The sequence below is a fragment of the Anolis carolinensis genome, chromosome 4 (assembly GCF_035594765.1).
Source record: "Anolis carolinensis isolate JA03-04 chromosome 4, rAnoCar3.1.pri, whole genome shotgun sequence".
Lineage (NCBI taxonomy): Eukaryota > Metazoa > Chordata > Lepidosauria > Squamata > Dactyloidae > Anolis > Anolis carolinensis.
In genome coordinates, this window is record NC_085844.1 from 12,595,589 (window position 1) to 12,623,363 (window position 27,775).

The following is a 27,775-nucleotide window of genomic DNA, read 5'->3' on the forward strand; positions in this document are numbered from 1 at the left end:
GGTTTTTTTAAATAAATACTTTGACACTTTTAATTTTATTGTGCTGGATGATTTGTGCAGTAGGCAGAGTTGCCCACAAAATGGGTGGTTGGATTGTGTGTTCTATTGAAATAGAAGGTGTGTCCTTTGTGCCCAGGAATCTACAGGTTTCCTCAATAGAGAAGATCCTGTGTCAGGGTGACTGTCTGAAAACCTCCTAACTATTATTTCAAATAGTTTTATGTGTCGGGTCATTGTTCATGTATCTATAGAGCCAAATGTCTCACATATTCCAAATGATGCCAGACATTTTAAGGGGGCAAGTTGAGCACTGACCGTAAAACGGCCTTGCCCACTCCTTTGGTAGGTGATCGTCTTTCCATTTAGTAGGTCATTTTTTTCAGTAACTAAATACCTGAATAGCCTCATTATAGCCTGACTGAGAAGTCTTTTGCAGCCTTGTCAGATGGGTGGCATCGAAAGTACAAAGAGGTGTAAATACAGAGCCTGGAGGAGAATGTAACTCCTTAAAGATTCTGTTTTATCAGGAAGACTTTGTAAGGCACTTAAAAAGACCAAAGAAACTCAGAAGTTATGTTGGGGGAAAAATACAAGCTCCTTTTGAGTGCGAGGAAATGTGGAACATGTGACAGACATATATAACTTTTTGGACATTAAGAAGGTCTTGATTAATTTTGATGGGTTAATTTTAGATGAGGAAAACAATCAATATGGTAAGAGAGAGCAATGGTTGTTGAAAATTTGATTTTGGAGACTATTCAAAATGCTGGTGATTTACAGTTTTACACGTCCTTTGCCTTCTATACCTTAGTGAGTCAGGAATAGATGAAGTACAGTCCACAGGGAGTAAAATGTCTGATTGGCTACCTGGTTTTAAAGGGACCTTTATGGACCTAAAATTACCTGGTGGGAGGGCGGAAATACAGATTCATAAAATTGGAAGAGATTGCATAGCCGTTTGAGTTAGTTCAACACCCAACATTTAATACAAGAGTTCCAGCTAGAGCATTCCCAGCAGGTGACTGTTTAGCCTCTTTTTGGAAGATATTCAGGGAAGAAGACCCCACCTGCTCTCTAGATCAGAGCTTTCCAAACTGTATACCATGATACATTAGTGTGTCAGCTGTGGTGTGTAGGTGTGTTGCGTAAGCACAATGAGAAACCTCTGAGTTTACTTGAAATAAGTAATAAATCATATATTTTCTAAAATATAAATAAAAAGTTTTCACAAGCTATGATGTGCATCCATACATTTCATTAATACAATTTTTGTATGTGCCCATATCTAAAGGGGTGGTTTAACATTCAGTTTGCTAGTAAAATTTAATTACTATGTCGCAATATGATGCATGTCTAAAAAGTGTGTCACCAACATGAAGTGTTTGGAAACCTCTACTCTAGATTATTGTTTCTAGCACTGAACTGCTTTTAGTATGAAGTTCAAATATTCAATCAGAATCTACCCTGATGCAACTTAAAGCCATTAGGCCTGCTCTTGTGATCTAGAGCAGCAAAGAATCCATCTATCTCCTTTTTTGTGACAGTCTTTGAAATACTTAAAGAGCGCAACCATGACATTTCTCAATCTTCTCTTCACAGATTTAGCATGCCCAACTCCCTCACCAATGTTTTCTTCATACCACACACCCCATGATGAATTTAATCCTAGCAGGACATAGTAATACCCATACTTTAAAAAAGTTAATGCAGCTTTTTCAAAATGGTGCCACAGGAAGGGAACTCTCCAAGGTTCTATGGGGTGGGGCAAGGTTGGACAACATGGCCATTCAAACCCTGTTATAAGCCCTACTCTCCTCCCTAAGTACATTTCGAGAAGACTTATTCAATTTTCACATATTTCTAAGACAAGTAAGCATGAACTTCTCAGTGGTGGCACCAAACATCTAGAACCTGGAAAAATTCCTATCTCCAAGAAATTATATACTTGTAGCCATACAGTATGTCAGCAAAATATACCATCTGAGTTTGGAGACCATATGCCTGAATATCCCATTCTAGTGAGCAACAGCGTGGGAGATGTCTCTTGCTTTCATGCTGTGCTTCTGAGTATTTTAAGGCACATAACTGACCAAAGTGTGCACTTTTAGTCCCAGGCAGCACAACTAATGGGATTTGGGGAGTTGTAGCCTGAAAAGATAAATCTTTTCAGTTGTAAACTGATCACTGTGAAGGATAGGGCTGATACAGAGGCCCTTTTCTTATGTTCCTAAATGAATAAATGAATATATTCATAAAGTAGTTGGGAGCGGGTGAGAAATGTTTTTTCAAACCTAGCCTGTTGCAATCTTCCTGTGTCTGTCTTTGCTACAGATGTGGGCATTTTATCAGGGCTTTAACTTGTGACCCTGTAAGCCATCAACTCCACGCTCTTTCACGTTCTAAGAAACAAGGAATTCAAAGTGAGCTGATGCAGCGTGAAGGGTGTGCCTGTTAAATGGAGCATCTTTCTCTGCCTGGCTTTTCTGTTACTGTCTCTCACTGTGACATGTCGTATTACGTCTTTCTAGAGTTCCGGTATCCTGTGTGCTTTTCTCTCCTTCAGATTAAATTAAATAGACACCAAAGCCGAATAAAATATATTCATACTCCAAGCCAACGAAGAAGCTAAGCTAAATCAATTAAGCAACACAGCTGGGCATGTATTGATCAATGTGCAAATAAAATGGCCTTCTGTTAAGGACAGGAGTGTCATTCAACAAACCTTTTAGCACAAAACATTTGTATTTTTCTTTTCTCTCTCCTCACTTTAAATGATAACCCTCATCCTTTCTGTTTGTCCTTGCCCTTTTTTCATGCTTCATCACTTACAATTCCAGAGAACAAGCTTGCTGCAAATGAAGGAAGCCTTGGGCTGTATGATATCTCCATTATTTACCTAATGGGGGCTCAGCTGATAAGAGCTCAGCAAGCTATGTTTTGGAGGAGCTAAGAAGGGAAAGGGGCTAAAACATCCTGAGTTTTTAAAAAATAAAAATAAAAATAAAGAACTGAGCCTTTGAGAGGAAAGGTTAATTTTTATTATCAAATAATTCCATATTTGTGATAATAAAGCCTGTTGGAAAGGCTTTGCTATCAGACAATGCCTTTTTTTTTTCTTGGCCCGTTTAGCTTTTTAGCAGCATCGACATTGGGAGGGCTGAGGAAACAACCTGTTGGTCTCAGGTTGTTAGAGTATTATTAGTATTATTACTATTACCAAATTACTCTTACTATTATTATTATCTTGAGCAAGGAAAGAATGTGGATGGGATTCTACTCTAGCTAATCCTTCCATAGTTGTGTGTCTGTTTACAGTTGGCTAGCTAAATAGCAGCTGCTGCCTAGACCTAACTCTATTTTTGTTATATTTTTGCCTCAAGCACCAATTTTTCAGTTAAGGAAGTAAGATCCAGGAACCTATCTACTTTGTTCACTCATATATATCTGTATTTTAGTTTAAATGAAAGCTTGAATCCTCTTAATGTCTTCAATACGTGTATGTATTAGGCCCGGGCTGTGGCGCAGGCTGGAGAGCAAGCCAGCTGCAACCAGCTGCAATGAATCACTCTGACCAGGAGGTCATGAGTTTGAGGCCCGCTCAGAGCCTATGTTTGTCTTGTCTTTGTTCTATATTAAAAGGCATTGAATGTTTGCCTATATGTGTAACGTGATCCACCCTGATTCCCCTTCGGGGTGAGAAGGGCGGAATATAAATGCTGTAAATAAATAAATAAATATGTCTCTCTGCAAAGGTGGCTGAACATTTTTGAGGTATGCAAAATGCAGTTCAATGCTATTGTACATGGATGGCTGTGCACATTTGATTGTGCATTCAGTTGCACATTTGATGTCTTGTTTCCATGGCCCAAGATACCATTCAGCACAAAGAGTTGCCTAGCACAACCAATGCATAACTCTGCATGAAGTGTTTTGTACAATGTATCCATGAGGCAAAATCTGGACCATGATCTTATAATTAGCTGGTCCTCTGGGGCAAACAGTGGTCACCCTGGGAGTCACACTGGAGAAAACTTCACTGCCTTGGTATGTAGAGTCAGACAAACAAGCCTGTGGGCCACTCACAAACATCTTACAGTTACCATTGAAGCTTGAGTCTAACTATACATGTATTAGATCCTTTGTGTCTTAGACCAAGTCTGCACAGCTGGAGATCCAGCAAACCAGTGAGGCTCAACAGCTGTGTGCAGTGACTTTCCAGAACATTTCATCATCATAATCATTGTCATAAAATAATAATAATGATAATAATAATAGTTGATATGTGTTGTCCGGTACCTGGCTAGTTCTGTTACATGACTGTCTCTGGCTCATTGAATCAACAGTTGCATTGGCAGAGTTGACTAAAGCTCTCTAGTACCAGTCTTTTAAAGTACCTTTAATTCAGGAAATATGAGGGTACCTCCATTAGGTCTCATTCTTCACATTGTTGTCGACCGCGTTTCTGGGGGATCGGGCCCCTTAAGGAGAGAGCCGATCCGGTCCTGAGGGAACGGACCTTGGCGAAGCCAAAAGAAGAATATAAGCCGCAATACAACCTGAAGCCTGAAATGAAGAAGGTCCGCCAAGTTGAAGGAAAATCCGCCAAGGAGTTTTTATTTAGCAATTCAGCTGAAAAGGACGCTAATAGCGATCATTCAATCTACTAGCGTAACATATGTTTCAAATAAAGCCATATTTATACAATGTTTCGGTCTGACAGCCCTTTGAATTTCCCGCCCCGCTTCCCCGCCCATCTGATCGCGGATAGGCTGGGAGGTTGAACGAGGCGGGCTTTCGTTTCCCGCCTTGCTCTGCTGGCCCAATGGGGAGCCGCTTTTTGTCCCCTCTCGGGCCAATCAGAGAGGAGGAGGCGGGAGCTATTGAAACAATGAGGTGACCGGACGGGAAATATCAGATTAATTCTGGCCCAGCCGATTTCTAAAGGAATTAATGACACCCATCAAGGATGTCCGGGGTCCTGTCACGTTCACAGATTTTAGATATATCTTTGGGATGTCAGACGGGAAGTGGTGATGGGTGGTGATGAGCCGTCATTGACGGCCCCACAGGGTGCCTTCCTGCGGCGTCCTGGCCTGGGATATGACAATGTTTGCCTTGGGGGCGAGTCACCTTTAGGAATTTGGTGACTCGCCCTATATTGTCCATGCGATCGGAATGAGATTGGATTAAACTGTGGCAGATTATCCTTTTGTTTTTGGGAAGGGAGGTCTGGGTCATAGGGCTAGAGTTCATGTTGGGGTCATAATATTTCCCATTAGATTTCATGATTTGATAATTATATGGGATAGAATGAAAATTAAAATAAAGTTGGAACATAAACCCAGCTGGGAAGAATACATATTTTCCGGGGATCCCAAAGAGTACAAATACATATAGGCAGATAGATAGATTTCAAGGAAATAAAGGAGAATCCATAAAGGTGGGTGACATTGCATAAAGGGGCATCATGAATGATATAAGCAATAGAAAACATTTGATAAGGACGAAGTTCACAACATCTGGGGAACCCGATATGGAAATTCATACAACAGTGAGTCATGAGAGTGTCCAAGTACATAGAATATGGAAATTCACAAATACATGAGGAAAAAGAGTTCATAAGGAATTCATAGAGATGGCATGGGAAGGGGCACATGTGGGTTGCAGTCTTTGGAAGTATAAGATTTCATAAGTCCAGGGGTAGGTCTGGGGAAGAGTGTTCTTCTCCTTCATAAAATCATGAAAAGTATGAATGAAACATGGAGGGCACCCGTCCGGGCATCCCCTGGCAGCTGTAGAGGGCGAGGGTCCTTGGAGAACTATGTCTCCCCAGCGAGAGAGCGATCCCCCCCATCCCCAATTCACAGAAAGGGGGTAGGTATCTCTTAAACCCTTTCCGCGGGCCGCGGGGAGAGGAAAATCCGGGATAAGGCAGCATTTTAGCTTGGAAGGAGCCGTCGGTCCCGTTTGACAGTCAGCTGTTGAGGTGCTGAAAACTGGACCGATTCCGGTTCTGCTGGTTGTCTTCGAGTCAGGAGCCTTAGAAAGGGTTAGGACTAAAAGAGGAGCGTTCTAGGGGTAATTTTGATAGAGATATGAGCCAATTTATATCGACCGCCATGTTAATCTATGGCAGAGAAACCTCAACCGGAGTTAAAGGGACGGGAGGGAGAGAGAGAGATTGCATGCAGAGGAAAGGAGTCAGAGAAAAGATACAAAATAACCAGATAGAGAGTGTTATTGTTAAAATAAATGTTACTTTTATTGGGGGGATTTGTTACATAGTTCAGGGAAGAGGAAAATGAAGAAAAAAAGGTCTTTTAATAATAGTCTGTTGCGGTCCCGCTCCGTTCCTTTGGTGGGTGACCGGCGGAACTCTCCGCTGCGTTTTCAATTCAATTTGAAAGTCGGGGTGACGGTTATCATATTCCCCACTCGGTAAGGGCGGGGCGAGATGGGCGGAGCCTATTTCGCCCCTGCCCTACCGCATAAACATTATAACCTCTTAGCGGCAGCATGACCATCTGCTGAGAGGGGTTCGAATGGTTCTTTTTGCGACAAATTTGGAACAGAGCGGGCAAATGCGACCAGCAGCAGCTTATTATTAGAAGGAAAAGGATTACAGCTAGAAAGAGGAGAAATCCTTTGCAAAACCGGGCTAGAATTGACAGGGAGGGTTAGAGAAGAAATGAGGATTAGGGTTAGGGTTAGTACCCTGGAAAGCTCCCAAGGAGAAAAATAGAGAGAAAATTAGAACTCACGGCTCCTGATTCAGCATGCTGGACAGCTCCCCAGCGGGGAACCGCGGTATCAGTTCTTCCGAGCGGGGGGGTTGAAGTGAGGGCCGATTTGACAGCTGTCAAAGTGAGCTGTCAAATGTTTGTAGGTCCAAATGGGGGTGTTCCCGTGGTGCTAGAGGGATGGGATTTGGAGGGGTCCTCGGAGGGGGTCTTGTGCTTCCGTCTCTGGCGTTTGGTCTTTCTCCGGACCTCGGGAGGGTGTGGGTCAGGACAGCTTGCGGGCGGCGGGCCCTGAGGAGGTGTTTTCCGGAACAACACCTTCAGGTCGTCTCCCAGCTCAGCAGTCCACAGGTCTTTGTCTTCCTCACCGCTGGTGGGGGCTGGTTCTGGTTCAGGGGCACTCTTGATGGATCCTGGCACGGATTCCAGCACCTTGCAAGCGGTGTAGGAGGTCAGGAGGACTTCGAGGAGGTCGGGATGCCATCTTCACCAGGCGCCTCCTAGTGACCACAGCTAGGTCCAGCCCTTCCACCCGGGAGGAGGTCCAAGGGGTAGAGGATGCCTCAAGACAGCAAAGAAAAGAGATCACGTGTCCCATCCCCACTCCCCTTCCCCCAAGACCCTAAGAGTGGAGGGTTAGTTTTATAAGGAAGAAAAAAAAGAGGGAAAAAAATGGGAAATAAATCATTCATACCTTTTGGGACGTTTTCAATACTGAAGGTTCCTCTGGCACCCTCGCAGCCATGTTTGGGCTCCCCACTCGCGCCTGACCCAGCGACCAACAGTGAGGGTCCTGTTCGTGGCTCCATGGGGACACACTTTTAGCCTCTGCCACCTCTTCTCAGGTGAGGGGGGGTCGCCCTTACCTGCCAGCCTTCTCCTGGTCTCGTGGGGGCGCCCTTTCCTCCCTGCATTAGAAGGGGGATGTTCTTCTGCTCAGGGTCAGCCTTACGACCCCTGCCAGGGGTTGGAGCCAGCTTGTGGGTGGGGGCCTCATCACCGTGATGGCACCCCACTGGTTGCTCTCGCCTTATCTGAGCTGGGTTTCTCAGAGTCCCTTTATAGCCACAGGAGCGGATGATGGTCCTGGTAGTCCAGGTCGGAGTGGAGTGCCTTCCATGTGGGGTGCCAGGATCCCCATTCTACAACTCCCAACGGTCCCTTTTATACTGAGAGAGTGTTAGTAAAATCCCTAACCCATTGTATACACAGTCATTCAAGAAATAGCAAACAAGAGGGAGAGAGAGAGAGACAGAAAGGATAGCTCAAGGAAGAAAACCATGAGGAAGAGGAACAAAGCTTGGTTCCCCACATTTACAAAGCTCCAAAGTCAGGGCAACAAACAAAGAATACTACTCAGAGAACAGGGAAGCCCCAGGCAGGACTCAGCCAGTCTCTGAAGATGGAAGGTTTTCCAAAGATACACAATATCCCCCAGAGAGAAGGGGGGGCTGAGAGGGAGATTCAAAAAGGGGAGGGGTTTTGCAGGGTTGCCCAAAGGGATTGGGTGAAGAAAAAAGAAAAAGGGAAAGGAGTCTTTGAGGACACAGGATCCTTTAGTTTGAGCAAATTTCAAGGTGTGACCTGATGATTTGGAAAGAATGCCAGATCAAAGGTCCCACTTACAAATTGTAACCAACAAAAATGCAAATTGACAGTCTAAAAATTTATGTTCCTCTGGGATCTTTGGGGAGTTTCTAGAGATTTTGGGTAAAGCTTTGAAAGCAAACAGAAAAGAAGAGGGAAAAAGGGAATTGAACTGTGACTTAAAAATTCAGAAGCAGATTGCTTTGAGAAGGAGGGAGAGAGGGGAAAATAATTCTTTGGAGAACTATTGGCCCAATATTCAGGCTTCAGATAAAACAGAGGTTGGCAATGGATGTCTTATGGCCTCTGAACAGTCAATTCCTCCTTCCTTTGATGGTCTCATCCCCCCCCCCGTTCCTCTGGCCAAAAAGGACGAGCGAGAGGAAGAGAGGGAGAGATTAAGGGAGGGGGGCGGCAAGGGGGAAGAAGTCTTGGGGTGGAAGGAAAAAGGCTTAGAGGGATTCGGTTGGGGGGGGGGGTGGAGAGGAAATAGGAGGTTGGGAAACGGAGGGGAGATGGGGCTGAGAAAAAAACAGAGGGCTGGGAAACGGAGGGGAGACGGGGGTGAATGGCAGGGAGTTGGGAGAGTGAGTCTGGGAGAGTGGGATCCCGGGAAGCAGAGGTTCCCTTGAAGGGTCGATTTGGGGGTTCTGGATCGGTGCAGGACTCAGGGTGAGGAGAAAAGGTGGGGATGGGGACTGGAGGAGGGGGGCTGATGGGGTGGGGAGGAGGCAAGCAAATGTGTCCAGAAAATCCTCTGGAGGAGGGGGTAAGGGGAAAAGGGTCTAGGGGGGAATCTTTGGGGGGTTGTTTTTGGAGCCCAAATCTCTGCATGGGAAGACGTGGGCCCCCCTCCCCCCTCCGATTCTCTCCCTGGCTTAGGGCCATGAACATTGCGGCATAAGCAAGCTGGGACCACCTGCCCTCCCCTGGTGAGTCACCTTAGGTCAACACTCCGAATTCGGCGACTCAAGCGGGGGGGGGGGCAAGCTGTTCCCCCTTCAAGGGCCACGAGGGGCCACTTATGCGCGCTGGGTTAGCCCAACCTGGCCTGCACCATGTTTTTCGATGCAAAGCCCACCCCAATTGGCCAGGATCTTACCCAATGGAGAATCCCTGGGGATGTCTGCTGGGGTGGGACACCCTAGACGTGCTGAACAAACACCCATTCTTGGCTCAACCCCTGCCCAGTACCTGACAGTTAACGGAGTAACGACTCACCCAACCGGCTAGGTGCCGCTCGTCCTACCGAGAGTTCCCTTCACCAAGACTGGATGGCTGGCGTCCGTGGAATCCGCAGGTGCCCCGGGAACACAACCGTTCCCCTACCCCGCGATTCTTGAACCCGTAATCTTACAAGCCAGACTGTTCTCACACGCCCCCCCGGGTGCCAGATGTTCCCGCGTTTCACCAGGAATTTGTTACCGAGCCCTGATCCGAAGTGCAATACCTCCAAGGCTCCGCCCACCTGGGTCTCAACAACGGGGCCGGTTCCCTTTTATTTTTACAGGGCGCCCCTGTTTCACGTTGGCGCCTTTCCTTCGAGGAGCTAAAAATCTGCTTCCTCCTATCTGGCTCCTTTGTTCAGTACCCTGAATCAGATCTGGAGAGAGAAAGGGGCTGCCAGGGAAATTTGGATGTGAAATAAGGTCAAATTGTTGGTCGGAGGGCCCTCCTTGCAGCCGTTTCTCTCCCCAACCTGTCCCAGAATATCTGGACCAAGGTCGCCGCTTGGAATTTTAGCCTAAAAAATTGATTTTTGGAACTTCCAAGCAAGTCCCTTCGTGGTAAAGCCAAATTATGTTGTCGACCGCGTTTCTGGGGGATCGGGCCCCTTAAGGAGAGAGCCGATCCGGTCCTGAGGGAACGGACCTTGGCGAAGCCAAAAGAAGAATATAAGCCGCAATACAACCTGAAGCCTGAAATGAAGAAGGTCCGCCAAGTTGAAGGAAAATCCGCCAAGGAGTTTTTATTTAGCAATTCAGCTGAAAAGGACGCTAATAGCGATCATTCAATCTACTAGCGTAACATATGTTTCAAATAAAGCCATATTTATACAATGTTTCGGTCTGACAGCCCTTTGAATTTCCCGCCCCGCTTCCCCGCCCATCTGATCGCGGATAGGCTGGGAGGTTGAACGAGGCGGGCTTTCGTTTCCCGCCTTGCTCTGCTGGCCCAATGGGGAGCCGCTTTTTGTCCCCTCTCGGGCCAATCAGAGAGGAGGAGGCGGGAGCTATTGAAACAATGAGGTGACCGGACGGGAAATATCAGATTAATTCTGGCCCAGCCGATTTCTAAAGGAATTAATGACACCCATCAAGGATGTCCGGGGTCCTGTCACGTTCACAGATTTTAGATATATCTTTGGGGTGTCAGACGGGAAGTGGTGATGGGTGGTGATGAGCCGTCATTGACGGCCCCACAGGGTGCCTTCCTGCGGCGTCCTGGCCTGGGATATGACAATGTTTGCCTTGGGGGCGAGTCACCTTTAGGAATTTGGTGACTCGCCCTATATTGTCCATGCGATCGGAATGAGATTGGATTAAACTGTGGCAGATTATCCTTTTGTTTTTGGGAAGGGAGGTCTGGGTCATAGGGCTAGAGTTCATGTTGGGGTCATAATATTTCCCATTAGATTTCATGATTTGATAATTATATGGGATAGAATGAAAATTAAAATAAAGTTGGAACATAAACCCAGCTGGGAAGAATACATATTTTCCGGGGATCCCAAAGAGTACAAATACATATAGGCAGATAGATAGATTTCAAGGAAATAAAGGAGAATCCATAAAGGTGGGTGACATTGCATAAAGGGGCATCATGAATGATATAAGCAATAGAAAACATTTGATAAGGACGAAGTTCACAACATCTGGGGAACCCGATATGGAAATTCATACAACAGTGAGTCATGAGAGTGTCCAAGTACATAGAATATGGAAATTCACAAATACATGAGGAAAAAGAGTTCATAAGGAATTCATAGAGATGGCATGGGAAGGGGCACATGTGGGTTGCAGTCTTTGGAAGTATAAGATTTCATAAGTCCAGGGGTAGGTCTGGGGAAGAGTGTTCTTCTCCTTCATAAAATCATGAAAAGTATGAATGAAACATGGAGGGCACCCGTCCGGGCATCCCCTGGCAGCTGTAGAGGGCGAGGGTCCTTGGAGAACTATGTCTCCCCAGCGAGAGAGCGATCCCCCCCATCCCCAATTCACAGAAAGGGGGTAGGTATCTCTTAAACCCTTTCCGCGGGCCGCGGGGAGAGGAAAATCCGGGATAAGGCAGCATTTTAGCTTGGAAGGAGCCGTCGGTCCCGTTTGACAGTCAGCTGTTGAGGTGCTGAAAACTGGACCGATTCCGGTTCTGCTGGTTGTCTTCGAGTCAGGAGCCTTAGAAAGGGTTAGGACTAAAAGAGGAGCGTTCTAGGGGTAATTTTGATAGAGATATGAGCCAATTTATATCGACCGCCATGTTAATCTATGGCAGAGAAACCTCAACCGGAGTTAAAGGGACGGGAGGGAGAGAGAGAGATTGCATGCAGAGGAAAGGAGTCAGAGAAAAGATACAAAATAACCAGATAGAGAGTGTTATTGTTAAAATAAATGTTACTTTTATTGGGGGGATTTGTTACATAGTTCAGGGAAGAGGAAAATGAAGAAAAAAAGGTCTTTTAATAATAGTCTGTTGCGGTCCCGCTCCGTTCCTTTGGTGGGTGACCGGCGGAACTCTCCGCTGCGTTTTCAATTCAATTTGAAAGTCGGGGTGACGGTTATCAACATCAACTAAAGAAAGAGAATGCAGACCTGCACTGCTGATTCCTTTGTATCTTTGACAATGTCCTTTCAGGTAACAGAAGAGGAACAGCCCACGAGCCACACAGTGATGATTCAGGAATCACTGCAGCAGGCATCAGTTGAGTTGACTGAAGAACATCATTTGGTCGTCTCTTCGGATGACATGGAGGGACTTGGAACAGTGACAGTGTACACACAGGGTGGCGAGGCTTCTGAACTAATTGTTTATGTGCAAGAAGCCATGCAAGCAGTGGGAGAACAAGCTGAAGAGCAGGAACCATCCATCTAGGAAATCTGGACAAAAGTCTCCAAGGAGGTGAGGCTTCGGCCCCTGCTAAACAGAAACATTTTATTATCTATTGTGTATTTAATGTCACTGCTGATTCTTTGTATGCTTAGCTTTGGATGCATGGGTGGTTGTTGACTGAACTAGTGGCCTTTTGCCAGTAAATGTTTTGGTACATACTGAGCCTTACACAGCTTACTTTTGAAAACCACTCTGCCTTTTTGCACTTTACAGATAATACTTTCCTTTCTCATAAGGAACTCCTGAAGCCTCAAACTACGGATCTGATCAACAGAGAGATGGATAACAGCTTCCTTCAGGGGTTATTAAAAACATCTTCATGTTATCTGCACAATGAGGCAAATTACAAAACCAAGAGATGTAACCAGTGACAACTCTAGGTAGCATTGTGTTGCTGTCTGTTGAACTGGCTTTTATGCACTTTAAAATGATTTTAGATTCAAAAGGACACTTTTAATGACTAGTAGAAAAGCTCAAGGAAAAAGGTTGCAAAGGACATGGGGCAAAGCATCAACACACATGGCAAAGCATTCACAAATATAGGCCTACCTGGAATAGGTGGTAGAAACGGCATTTGAATGAATTAATGTCATCCTGTCCAGCATCAACTGTTCTCCAATAGTTTTTCATCTCTGCATGTTCCATATTTAAACACACATACAACCCACCCTGCTTTTTAATCTTCTGGAAGATAGGCTTCCTTTATTTGCAATTGTGAATTTTCAAAGACCTTAAAACACTACATGAATTAAACATGTTTTCCTGTAGATTACTATCATTTAATTTCAAAAGCAGAATTATATTGTTAGACTGGATGGCCTGTGTGGTCTCTTCCAAATCTATTATTCTGTGATTCTAATTGCCTCCCAAGCATCCAAGATGTTTGCTTAGATGGAACCTTATGTGAAACGCAAAAAAAGTTCTATCACTGTATATCTTTCAGATGCATGACCCCTACTATAGCGTTTTATGCTTATGACATCTTTAAGACGCATATATTGTAAATTTATAGTAGATATTTCCCCTCTTCTATCTGTAAAGCATTACAGGTTGAGTATCCCTTATCCAAATTGCTTGGGACCAGAAGTACCGTATTTTCTTGAGGATCAAGTACCATTGAATGTAATGCACACCTCAATTTTGAAGGTGCACATTACAATAAACTGATTTGCCCTTGAATGTAATGTGTCCAACAGTACAAGCATAGCATGCCTGGGAAGCAGGAAACATGAATGAGGCCATTTAGGAAGCCAAGCCCCTCTTGTCAGACCAAAAGCTGGCTAGCTCACCAGCCTTGCATAATTCCCAACTTGCCTAATTCATGAGACCTTCACAAGGGGGGGGGGGCAGCTTGAAGGCCTTGTGAATGAGCCAATTGGGCACCACATGGGACTGAGAGTCTGGTGAGGTGAGCAAAAGACCACGAGGGCCGCCCAAGAGACAGGATCCGCAGCTAAACTGCTGGAGCAATTGGTTCACCAGCCTAGGACTCCTCCTCTTTCTCTGGGAAATATGGAGGCTACCATCAGTGGAGGAACAGACTCCTAGCACCCCCTCACCTCTATGTCTGGCCTGCAGGGTTCCAGGATCCTCTGGACCTTTTGACTCAGGTGGTTTATGTGTGCGATTCCAACACACCATCGAATCTAACGCTCACCTCGATTCTGGCAGTGTAATTTAGCCAAAAAAAGGTGAGCATTAGACATGGATAAGTACTGCATTTTATATTGTGGTGGTTTCATTTTTGTTCGTTTGTTTTGATTTTGAAATATCTGTGTTTGCATAAATGTACATAATGAGATATCTTGGAGATGCGACTTAAGGTCACACATGAAATTCATCTATGCTTCATCTACACCTTATGCACATACCCCAAATCTAATTTTATATAGTATTTTTAATAATTTTGTGCATGAATCAAAGAAAAAGGTGTAACCATCTCAGCTACCCAAACAGATTATTTTGGAGTATTTCTGATTTTGGAATTTTGGATAAGGGGTGGTCAACCAATATTTCATTTTTCATTTTTCCTCTTTCCAAGCAATAACAATAAAGTCAAATGTTTGTAGGTGTGAGACAGTATTAATTAAAGCTTGGGCACATTTTTCTATATTAACACATAAAGGCCTGAATTCTGTTGTTAGTCTCAACTAGAGTATCAGTAGGATTTATATCTGTGTTGGCTTACCATTCAACAGTTGGTTCTATCTAGTTGAGGCTGAATGAGGGAATTCAGGGACTTCACTGTTGGGTTATGTCTAATGATGTATGATCAATGCCTTTATTAAGCATTAAGAACTATTAGAAAGCCAGTGTGCCATGGTGGTTTGATCATTGGACTGCAGTTTTGGAGACCAGGGTTCGAGTCTTCACTTGGCCATGGAAGCCCATTGGATGACCTTCGGCAATTCACACACTCTAAGTCCCAAAGGAAGGCTTAGAACAAAACTTGATAGAAAAACTCGGTAATAGGGTTGCTATAAGTCAGAATCAACTGCAAGACAAACAACAACAAAAACAACAACAACAACAAAAACCCAAGAGATTTAGGGCAATCAGGGTACTAAAGCAATATGCTGTTTTTCCACTCTGATGAATTTTGAACCATTCTTCCCAGTAAAAGCAGAGCTCTGAAACATAGGCTTGCATCATGCACTGTAGAGTGAACCAATATGACATTCAGGATGTTATTCCCCCTCTTTTCTTCCTAAATGAGAAATAGATATCTGCCATGAATCTTCTAGGTTCCTTTTTAACAAGGAAACGTTGCTTTTGAGGAAGAAAAGCTGTGTGATTTTGAAGCAGGTTCTATCACATTACAATTTGTCAGTTATCTGTAAGATATAATTTGGCTCTGTCCTAATATGTGTTCCGACTCCATATCCCAGTTCTGTTGGCTTGCAGGTTGGAGACTGAATATATAACAAGCATTGATCAGAACCAGTGCTTGAAATAGCTACTTTTTGTACTGCAATTGAACCACGCCTGTAGCAATGCTGGCTGCAAAATCCCGGAAGCTGTTTTTAAAGTAACTATTCCAAGCTCTGATCTGCATCATATGTTTAAAAAACTGCACCCCTGAGACTCTACTGAGTAATGAATGTGTCACAATTCACTTTTCCTGTACCAGGGAAAACAGATTGAACCTGACATCTGAAACAGGTCTACAGTTCCTGGCTCTTTTTTTCTAATGAATTTTGCATTGTCATTCTTGCGCAACAAATGGATATGATATCCATTGTCGTCATATCTATGGATATGATGACGAAGCTCTGCCTTTGAGTCATATACTGTGAAAGTAATCCTCCTTGAGTAGGTATGACAGAATATCATAGAATTTTAAAATCCACTTCTCTGCCCCCCCCCCCCCAAATTTTATGGGACTTAATTTATGTGTGTTTTTTCTGTAGAGCCTTAAAACATGTTTGATTTAACTGCTGGCTTTACGTATTCAGTCTCTTCTTCAGTGGCTTCCACTGTGTTTGTATTCTTCCAGTGGGTGATATTCCCATCTTGTTCAAAATAGCTGGGTTTTAAAATCAGAAACGGGCAACTGCCTGTTGTATCCAGTCACACTGGATCGGATATTGGATACACATCACAGCACCAGACTCTGAAAACAGGGGCAAGGTTAATCTCAAGGTCTACCTGCTGTTTTAATAGGAGAAAACCAAACAATATCACAGGTTTATAAATATCCAGTAATAACTAATCACTCTGAAAGCTAAAAGATTCCAGAACTGGTTCTGAGCAAGTACATCCTATCTTTTGAATGTGTATGCATAAAAAATATGAAAGGTCCAAATAGCAAAATGTCATGGGATCCCATAGTCACCTTAGATCTGTTCCTGTGACAGAGATGGGATATAAACTGAATAAATATATTGTACTTTATTGTAATTGTATGCACAATATTTATAATAGTGTTGTTCATAAAGCAAAGTTTGTTTACCTTGAACTGTCAGAAAGCTAAGATTTTTCTTACAGCTACCCATGTGAACAATTTCAGATTTTTGGGGATTTTGGAATTCCAGACAAGGGATTCTCAACCTGTAAGTATTTATAGGATCAAAATAAATCCTGCATCTTTATTTGGATCAGTAGAATGTTGTTGGTACTAATAGGGATGGAAATAAAATTTTAAATATGTTTCAGTTAACATGAGCAATTATTTTGCAGCTTTCTGAAAATTCTGCTAAATGCCAGCCATCAGTGTGAAACCAACTGTTTGAATCCTAAGGACTCGTTCTTGTTAATATGTACAAAAATTTTCTCGTGTTTGTAAATTTAATGAACTTATGTCCTTAATGATTATAAAGATGAAATGAATTAGAAGCTTGTCATAATTAATCCCTGGGGCTATAGTCCAACTGAGAGTTAAAACGCGATTTCTGTTGGCTGAAGCATGTCTAACAGATTGTGGCCCATGTGTGGACAGCTATAAATTCATCATGTATATCTGTTATTTACGGGAGGACTATCCTTTCCAGTTTTGTATCTAAGCTCTATAATGCAAATATATAAAATTCTGTTCAGGGGGTTTAAAATTAGATAAATGCAATACATTTTTTTTCTTCCCCTAACCAGATCAGTTCAATAAATCTTTTTGCAAGTCTTAAATCATCTAAAGGATTATTTATTTGTGTATTTATTGTGCAATATTGTTGACCAGATCTTGGGAACCATCATTTTAGCACCTTTCTCTTTAGGAACTGAATCACCTGAGTGTAACAGGATTGTCATCTGGGAGGACTATCATGACAAGATTTGAAAACACCATTCCAACCTGAAAGGTCTGGGGGAAAAGGGTTGCTGTTGGTCAAGAAATGTTACCCAATCATATTCCAATATATGCCAAATCCATATAATTATGTGGCAGCGACACTGTAGAATGAATGCAGTTTGGCACTACATTAACTGCCATGGCCCAGTGCTATAGAATCCTGGGAGTTGTAATTTTACAAGATCTTCAGCCTTCTTTACCATTGAGTGTTGGTACCGCACCAAACTTCAAACCCCAGGATTCCATAGCATTGAGTCATCGCTTCTGACACGATAAATAAATAAGCTATGGCTGTTAAAGTAATATTGAAGTTGACCTTGTACCCATAATTCATATTCAGTGATATCCATTTTGATATATTGAACAATATCCAAAGCTGGTTGTTTACTAGTATAACAGTTGAATCGAGAGGTATATGTGTGATTTTTTAGTCCTTCCTTCCCTCAGCCCCCTCACACTGAGGAAACTCTCTGGAACCAATTTTTAGACAGTTTCTAGGACTGTTGTGGGATTGAATGAAAGAATAGCTCTGCTTATATGCTTGGACATCACATTGGATTTAGTCCTTTGTTTCTGAGACTATCTTATGTACTGTCAAATTATCTCTAACTTACAGTGGCCCCATGAATGAACCCCCCCCCCAAAAAAAAAACCCTTGTTCAAGCCTTGCAAACTCAGAGCTATAGTTTCCTTGATTAAATTGATTGTTTAGTCTTCCTCCTTTCCTACTGTCTTCCCCGTTACCAAGCTGTTACTGTTTTTTTTCCAATGAATCATGTAGGCTCATGATATCTCCAAAGTATGATGGTCCCAGTTTAATCATTTTGGCATCTAGTAAGAATTCAGACTTAATTTGCCCGGAACCATTTGTTTCTCTTTTGGCAGTCTTTTCTATCTCCCAAGCTCGTCTAGTATCACATTTCAAATGAGTCAGTTCTCTTCCCAAAAGATTTCTTCACTGTCTAGTTATTAGAGTAAAAAAAACAAAAACTCAGCAAATTACAGCATGGTTGATTCTGACTTTAGTATTCAATCTCTACACTTGAGGTCCTCATGTAGTTGCCTCTTCGTTGATGACTAAGCCAAAGTACAGAAAATGTGTTTAACAACTTCAGTGTCTTCATAGTTCGCTTTAAAGTTTTATAAACCTGCTACAGTTATTATTTATGTCTTCTTAATATTCAGCTGTAACCCTACTTTGGCACTTTCTTCCTTAACTTTCCTCAAATCTTTGCTATTTTCTGCTAGTAATAGGGTGTCATATGCATATCTTCAATTATTGATCTAACCTACAATTCTTACATCTCATTTGTGTCTAATTCTGTACTCTATCTGAAAATGTTCTTCCTATAAAATTAATCAATTTGGATAATAATACAGACCTTGTGTGACACCCTTGCCATCTGGCATCTTGTTTCTCCACATTCCATCATGACAGTGGCCTCATTTCAAGTATAGGCTGTATATTAGGACAATTAAAAGTTCTGGCACTCCAGTTCCTTTTAGAGTATCCATTTTTTTCCATGATTCAAAATCCAAGGATTCACTGCAGTCTCTTTAACAATGGCTGGTTTTCTTCTGCAATTATTGATGTACTCAATTATCCAGGTATTGGGTTGGTGCGAATATCCCACATTAAAATACTACCAAGACTCAGCACTCCAAAATATAATATTTATGTATTCATAGTACAGTAGAGTCTCACTTATCCAACACTCACTTATCCAATGTTCTGGATTATCCAACACTTTTTTGTAGTCAATGTTTTCAATACATTGTGATATTTTGGTGCCAAGTTCGTAAATACAGTAATCTTGTCAGGACCCAGGCTGCAGAGCACCAATAACCATGCGCAGAGACCAGAATCTATCTAATATCTTTATTATAGAAATATATAAAGTCAATAAAAACAAGTGAAGAATATAGTTCAGAAGCAGACCTTTCAGATAAGGTCAAATATAGTCCAGAAATGTATTGTCCAATATAAGATATTAAAGTTCAAAGTTATAATCCACTTGACCGAAACACACACTTTGCCAAGCAAAGTGTGGGGAAATGACAGAGTCTTTAAGGTCCAAGGTAGCTTGACAACAAGGCTGGAAAATAGACTTGATTCTTGGCTAGATCAAAACTTGAAACGAGGCAAACATGAAACATGAACTGAGTCCAAAGAAGTCCGTGAAACAAGGCAAGGCTGGAAACTTGATCCGTGAAACAAGGCAAGGCTGGAAACTCGATCCGGGAAACAAGGAACTGGGGTACGAAGTCCACACACGATCTCTCTCCTCAAGCTGAACAAATTGACTCCGCAAGGTTCCTCTTGCGGAAAAACCCCTATATAGGGTCTTGTTTTCCCGCCAACAGAACACTTTCCCTGGAGAACAAGAAGCGAAACCCAACTGTGTCCAGATGCATGACTCCTTAGAATTTCCCAAGGGAAGCAGACCTAATCAACTAGTTGTTTGGCTGCGATTCTGAGGCTCCGGCGATTAGCCTCCCTGACTCCTCTATCTCTATTATAATTGTCCTTTCGGGAAAACGGGGGAGAATTCTGCCCAAGGCTTGTTTGGCTAACTTCTTGAGGGCAAACATCCTCCAGGTGCAGAGGCTCCGATTCTGGCTGAACCGGTGGAAATCCCATGTTTTCCTCCTCGTCTGCCACAATAGTACTAGGAACGGGACTACAAGGCCCATGAGACATCACAAATCTCTACATAGCATTACTGTGTATTGAACTACTTTTTCTGTCAAATTTGTGGTATAACATGATGTTTTGGTGCTTAATTTGTAAAAGCATAACCTAATTTGATGTTTAATAGGTTTTTCCTTAATCCCTCCTTATTATCCAACATATTCGCTTATCCAACATTCTGCCGGCCCGTTTATGTTGGATAAGTGAGACTCTACTGTATTTATATTCCGCCCTTCTCACCCCAAAGGTGACTCAGGGCGGGTCACATTGCACATATAAGGCAAACATTCAATGCCATGACAGAACAGAGACAGACGCAGGCATGGACTGGCCTCGAACTCATGACCTCTTGGTCAGAGTGATTTGTTGCAGCTGGCTGCTAACCAGCCTGTGCCACAGCCCGCCGTATATCCAATACTGTACAATGCCAATCTTCAGAAACTGTTTTGGTCAAACCACACCTGGGATGCTGTGTCCACTTCTGAGCATTGCAATTCCATAAGGATATTAAGAAGATGGCCTGTGTTTAGAGAAGAGCAATCAAAATGATCAAAGGTCTGAAAGCCAAGCTAGGTGAGAAGCAGCTTAGAGGGCTGGGTTTATTTTGTTTGGAGAAGCAAAGGTTGGGAAGGGGATGTGATAGCTGTGTTCAAATACTTGAAAGGATACCATATTTAAGATGAAGAAGACTCGTTTTCTGCTGATCTGAGAGGATCTCATCACGAGGCTTTTGCCCTGTCCTATGATGCTGCTGAGATAGAGCCTATCACATGATGCAGGGCAACTTCTGGCGGGGCTCTGTCCTGGCATTAACTCTGTCCTCTCATTAACTAAGCCGGGGATAGTGTGGAGTGAAGCTGGGCTGTGACGGTTTCCTCCCGTGTGATGGGGAATTGGGTGATGCAGGGCACTTAACAACGGTTTCCCAGATTCCCCATCATCCTCCGGCTTATGAACCTCATCTGATGAAGTCCTTGTACACAACAATGGATTCAAATTTCAGGAAAGGGATTCCACCTAAAAATTAATAAGATATTGACGGTAAAAGCTGTTTGACCATAGAATATGCTAACTTTGAGAGTTTTCAGACTGGAAACCTGGAGGGTCATTTGTCAGGAGTGCTTTGATTATGTTTTCCTACATGGCAGAATGGGATTGAACTAGATGGCACTTGTGGTCTCTTCCAACTCTACAATTCTGACTGCTCTTCAGAATAATTTATGATACTGTTAAACAATTACCTGTTGAACATTTACCAGGTAAGGTTGTTCTTTTAGAAGTTTTCCACATCTAATCATTTGGTTTCTCATCCAACAAGCAGTTTGGCCAGTACTCGGGATGTGGAACAAGGTAAGCTACACTGAAGATTTCAGTGTAACACAAGGAAGATCCTTAAATTTAACTCTAAACACACGAGCAGCGGAAATTAGCCTGTGTTGATGTATTAGCTGTGTCTCTTGTTTCCAGTAATTGATGAAAGTGTAGACAAAATAAATTGAATTGTGAAAAGGAAATGTCTTACCCATTAGACGGAGGTAGATGGAGATTGTTTGTTATCATTTCTACAAAATGCAGAAGAATTGGGGGCTAATACAGCAAATGAATTTGTATTGTGGATTCCAATTAAGCTTCATTGTTCATTTGCAGAGATTACTCATTGGTATAATCAGAAAAAGCAGGAGAAGCAGCTGTGCAATGTGTTCCTCCCCCCTTTTTTAAAGAACTCCAGCTACTCTATCCACAGCCCATTTGCCATTAAAATTACATTTGGAGCAGTGAGGTAAATGGTAGCAAAATTCACGCTATTAGCAGGGAAACCTTTCTGAATCAATTAAGCAATTGCCAGTGTTAATATCTGGCTACAGGGGTGGGAATGCAGAAACTAATTTGCCATGCATCGCTTACACATTTTCAAGTAAATTATTTTCAAATTGACTCTGCACTTCCACCCTCCGTGACAGGTGTAATTTAAAAGGAAAATGCTAATATATCACTGTCACGCACACTCTTGCAATTTAAGGCTTGGCTTGTTTTGAGCCTGATAAGGGTAGTTGCGCTTCCTGACAATTGAGTATGGAAATTATTGTCTTTTTCTGACTTAAATGTGATGCATTTTACAAAAGCAAAGCCTAACAGTAAATGTATGCAAATGTTACCTTTATAGCTGTTCTGAATGCAGAAGTAACATTTGGCTTCTTTTTGCAAAAGTTTTTGATTTTATCTCCCTAATAACTGTTGTCTGGCTTGCTTTATTTGTTTAGTGTCCAGGCATATGTATTTTCTGTGTGTTTTAATTCAAGATGGGGAGCATGGAACAGTATTTTCAGCCAAACCAATGACAAGTTCTATGTGTTCTGACATTTTTACTCTGCACCCTTTAAAATTATTCTTACTCTTTATTGTTGCTGTTTTTGTTGTTATTTATGTGTTACCCACCTCTCCGCATAACTTGAGGAAGAGTAAAACAAAGTCAAAATGATTAGATGAAACAAATAAATTAGGCAGAGAGAATGACTGCATCAACATGGTCCATGGGCAGAGCTGCTTTGGGACATTGTTAATGAGGATATTGTTGCATGCCTTCAAGACATTTCAAACTTATTGCAACCCAATGGTAACCTTATTACAGTATTTTTTGTGGCTGAGTGTGGAATCATACCCTGATCTCCCAGAGTCATAGTTCAACACTCAAACTCCTATACCACATTGACTCTATTTCGGACAACAGTTTCCATATTCTAAGAGGTGTAGCCCAAAAATAACTTCCTCATGCTCTGCCCATGATTTGAAATCCTAGCCCAACATGTAGTCCTTAGATGTTGTTTTCTGTTATTTTCTGAATCTCTGACAGCAAGAGAAAGAATCCTCAGTGTGCTCCTCGCATAAGTAAAACATGTCAGTTTGTCAGGAGTTTAACACCACAGCTACAACTTCATTTTTGAAGAATGCTTGTTGCGCTGCAAGCGTATGGCCATAACAAGGAAACAGGGAATTGAAGGGAGAAAGCAAAAACAACAGAATACAGTAGAAAAGAAAGAACAGGAGGGCAAAGAGAAAAGGGTTTATAGGTTCAATATCCCTTATCTGAGAGGTCTGGAGCCAGAAGCTTTCTGTATTTAAGATTTATTTTTCAGATTTTTGGAATACTTGAATATACATAGTGAGATACCTTAGAGATGAGATCTACATCTAAAAACAATTCATTGATGTTTTATATATGCATAGCCTGAAGATAATTTTAAACACAGTATTTAAAATAATTTTATTCATGAAACAAAAGCTAATGCACATTGAACGATCAGAAAACAACTGTGCCACTATCTCAGACACCCACATGGACAAAGGTTTTTGAAATTCACATTGGTGGTTCGAATCCGGGGAGAAGGGTGAGCTTCCGTTTGTCAGCTCCAGCATCTCATGAGAGAAGCCTCCCACAGGATGGTAAAACATCTGGGCATCCCCTGGGCAACGTCCTTGCAGACAGCCAATCCTCTCACACCAGAAGCAACTTGCAGTTTCTCAAGTCACTCCTGGCATGAAAGAAAAAGACATATAGTTTGAAAAAAAAGGAAGACAAGGTGAGCAGGGTCTGTTGGAGTGCAATTCAGAGTGCTGGTTATGATATCTAAAGCTCGGTATGGCTTAGATCCAGACTGTCTGAGCCCATATCTCCACATATCTGCCCATATAAATCTGTCTGCATCAATCTTCAAGAAAGGGCTTTCTTTCCAACCCATCACTTTCTCAAGCTCATCTAGTTAGAACACAGAAGACAGCTTTTGGGGAACTGCTCTTAGGCTGTGAAACTCTCAAGAAAAGCTTGACTGGCTCCCTCTCTGCTCTCTTTTTGCTGGCAAGCAAAGAACTTCCTTTTTCAACAGGCTTTTAGCCTTTAATGGTTAGGGCAGAGGTCCTCAAACTAAGTCCCACGGGCCGGATGCAACCCTCCAAGGACTCCTTACCCTAAACTTTTGACTTACGGTCACCCTGAAGTCACACAACAGCAAAAATCCTAATGAACCTGACAATCTTATCATCCAGAAGCAGGTCCACACTTCCCATTGAGGTACGGCTATGTTTATGTTGGTTAAAATTGTTCTTCATTTTAAATACTATTCTTTAATGGGTTTTTTTTGCACTACAAATAAGATATGTGCAGTGTGCATAGGAATATACATAGGATTCCTATGCATAGGAAGCTTGCAATGCCATTAATGTTAATCAAAGTGATTAATCACAACATTCACACTGGCCTCCAACAAACAAGAGTTCTTTCTCCCACCCTGGACCTTCCACAGATATATAAACCTCTTGTGATGCCTCAGGCACCTTTGGCCCCTGACCCTGTGACCATTGCTGACCAGGACGAAGAAGACTTTGGCTTTCTCCCACGTCAGCCAGATTCAACTCCTTTCCAGATGCCTTCTATTGACATTTCTGAGCCAGCGCCAATTAAGGATGCCCTTGAAACAGTGCCGGCTCTCCCAGATTCTCCTGACGGGTTGGTGTTTGATCGCAGGGCCTTTTTGAAAACAGAGAGATCGCAGAGACAAAGCTTGAGGAGAAGCGCCAGAGCATGGTGACTATGGCTAAGCTTAGTTCTCTTGGGAAGAATTAGGGAGTCAGGCACTTGTTGCAGTGACTATGGCAGGCTCAGTTCTCTTGGGAAGAATTGGGGAGTCAGGCACCTGGTTTGGGGGAGCTTATGAACTTCAATAAAAGTATTGCGCTTGGAACTTTCCTTTGCGGTGTCAACATTACTTCTTACTGAGAAGCATCATCGTCTCTAGTTCCTGAAATCCAAGCGGCCTGACGGTGCGCTTACTCCTGAGTAGACCAGGCACTGGTCTACCTGCTTGCTCAAGTTTGGACTGCGTTTCAGCTCCTGCACATCCAGCTCTTGCCTTGCCCTGAAATCCTGCTTTTGGACATTAACTCCAGAGAACTCATTTGTGACACTTTGCTCCTTTTCCCCACTCAATCCTCAAACCGAGTTTGAGTGTGTTTCGGTTTCTGGACTTTGGACTTTAATATTAGACATAAGACTTTCACTTATTGGACTAATTTTGATCTTTCCTGAAAGGTCAATTGCTTGCTTAACTTTTCTGCTTATTTTCTTTGGAAACTTTATTTGCTTCAATAAAGATATTATATTGTTATTGGCCTCTGTGTTGGTTTTCAGTGCTCTTGCTGTCCAGGGGTGTAACACCTCCCTTGATTAGTTTTCTGATATGCCTCACAATCTCTGGGGATGCCATAGATGCAGGTGAAACCTCAGGAGAGAATACTTCTGGAACATGGCCATGCAGCCCGGAAAATGCACAACAACCCAGTGATTCCGGCCATGAAAGCCTTTGATGACACATTGAATTCATTCATGTTTTTTTCAAACTATAGTCCAGACCCCCAACAGAACTGACCCTTGGCTTTAAAAATGTGAGAACCCCTGTGTTAGGGTGAAAGGATGTATAGTGGACAAGCCAGTGTGGTTTAGTGGTTTGAGTGTTGGAGTAGGACTCTGGAGACCAGGACGAGTCCCCAGCCTCGGAGAAAGGCAAAGACAACCCACTCCTGAACTAATCTTACCAAGAAAACCCCATGATAATTTTGCCTTCGAGGCACCATAAGTAAACAAATGACATGAAGATACACAACAACAAACAACAGCAGTGTTGGACTGGCTTAAGTTTCCAAACAGTTTCCAAAGACAGCCCTACATTATACATTATAGTAGTCCAAACAAGATGTACTCAAGGCATATTTGGAAGATCTGTGCATCAATGTTAATAACAAGATTTTTAAAGAGATCCTCACTTGTAAAGTCACAGTGAGCCAAAGATACCTTGACCGACTGCATTAATCTGCTCTCATGCTGAATCAGAGTTCAAGGTGCCAAAAGGTTGGGAACCCAGTATCTAAGAGTCCAAGATCAAAAGCTGTAAATCCAAAAAAAGCCAAACAGTTGAGTTAGCAGAGTCAGTAACAGTTAATGGGTCAGATACTCATGGTAGCTAGATCATGTCAAGAGGTGGACTGAAAGTTTGTTCCCATGAATAACAAATGCTCACTCTGCCTTTAAAAGCAGTCAGCTCAGTCAACACCCACTTTCCAGATGGTATTTAAAATACTCATCTCTCAACTGTGAGTGCAAAGCTCTTTTGTGGCATCTGCAAGAAAGGGTTTGGACGCGCCTCCTGAGTGCTTTTCTTTCCCAGGGGATTGGTAGTCTTACTTCCACCTTCTCTGCTCTCTGGAGAAAACCTTGGCTGAACCTCAGGCTGAAGAGGAGGACTAGGCTGCCTATCCGGTGTCTGCTTAGGTGGGTCTGCTTCATCCTCAGATCATGAATTCCCAAGATGGAACTTGACACGTACAGAACAATAGCAGCAACAACAAACAGAAGGGAATGTGTTAAGATGCCCTCAGTTCAAATTTGTGGAAGGAAAATTGTACATGTGGTACCACAGCATATTCAGATGTGTGCAGGTGTGCATATATACACATGTCATTGTGTTTGCTGCTGTGCAATGCTCTCAAGAACAATAAATGTCCAATCCTGTATACAAAGATATGCACAATGTCAATGTAGGATGGTCCTGCCCAAAACTTAGGAGTCTGAAGGAGAATTAAAACTGGCATGTTGCTCTCTTCCTTTCCTTGAAGCTGTTCTTCCCCACCTCCAAGAAAAGAAATACACAAATATTTCTGTATGCTGAGCCACAGCTAAATTGTTTTTAGCCATAACTCCTGGGCACCAAGTAAGCAAGAAAACATTATGAAGGAAGTTATAAAGGATAGGGTTATATTCCCCATAAAGGTTACTTTTATAACCCCATTTGCTCAAAATATGGGATAGAGAGAAAATTATTTTCCAAACATTGCATTTGAGGCCGGGTCCTCATTTTCTATGGCACCATAAATTTGCCTCTAAGACAGGAATGTTGCTTCTATTGATCAAGGAAGCATTTATTTTAGTCTGAAGAAAACCAGGAGACCTGTACGAAGGTAGATGAAACCTTGATCTGTGACCCAAGGGGTTTTTTTGCCCAAGATAAGTGGCTAAATGGCAAACCACCACACTATCTTTACTTATGCACATGTTCACAATGTGGCTGGTCCATGTTTAGCTTCTGTGGCTACTAGCCACTAGCAGATTTACATTAGACATGTGGGAAACCTGCCTCACACTGGAGAGGAGAAATGGATGACCATTCACATCTAGTTGGATATCAACTTCCATTACCCCTCACCATTTATTAAGGGTCAAGATTTTTGCAGTCTAACAACAGCCTATGATCTAGCCCTGTATTGGCTTCACACCTTCCCTACTTCTGATGTTGGACTACAGTTCCCATTGATCTTAGCTGACCAGAGAGGATAAGAACTGAAGCCCAGCATCTTCTGAAGGACTACAACTTTATAACTACCCTAAATTGTACTTTGACTAGTTGACACTTGCCAGTATTTTGTGCAGAGGAAGAGGTGCAACTATGTGGGACTTCGCCTAGCCAAATAAAACACCCATGAAATGTCTTTGAAATCCACAAATTTTGAGTATTGCAGAATATGTGTCAGAACATTCTTCACATCTGGGACTCTTTTATCTCCTGTGCTTTCATTCCATTGATCATTTTGCTGGCTCTTTTTCTTTGGGTGTCTCCACATTATTTCTAAACAATCCACTGAAGCTTAAGTTACAATATGACTGCTCCATCCCATATCCATAGAACCAATATACAGTTTTGCTTATCCACACTTTCTCTTATTTGCTTAGGGCATCTGGTATAAGCCACGTCGTCTTCTTGGTACCACTGTCATTCATTCCGATGAAAATGATAGAGTTTGCTATTATTCATAGTTTCACGC

General features: G+C 42.6%; 1 protein-coding gene across 5 annotated transcripts in view; it reads left to right on the forward strand.

Moving 5' to 3' along the window:
• zfat (zinc finger and AT-hook domain containing) overlaps positions 1-17,054 on the forward strand; it is a 156,931-nt gene extending 139,877 nt beyond the window's left edge. For 4 of the 5 annotated variants that reach the window (XM_062980005.1, XM_008108189.3, XM_003219389.4 and 1 more), the window contains one exon: positions 12,180-17,054. In XM_062980005.1, the coding sequence (XP_062836075.1) occupies positions 12,180-12,416 (237 nt within the window). In that variant the 3' untranslated portion in view covers positions 12,417-17,054. The remainder of the gene's footprint in view (positions 1-12,179) is intronic. The other variant, XM_008108187.3, reaches the window with a different exon arrangement.
• Positions 17,055-27,775: the final 10,721 nt, after the last annotated feature.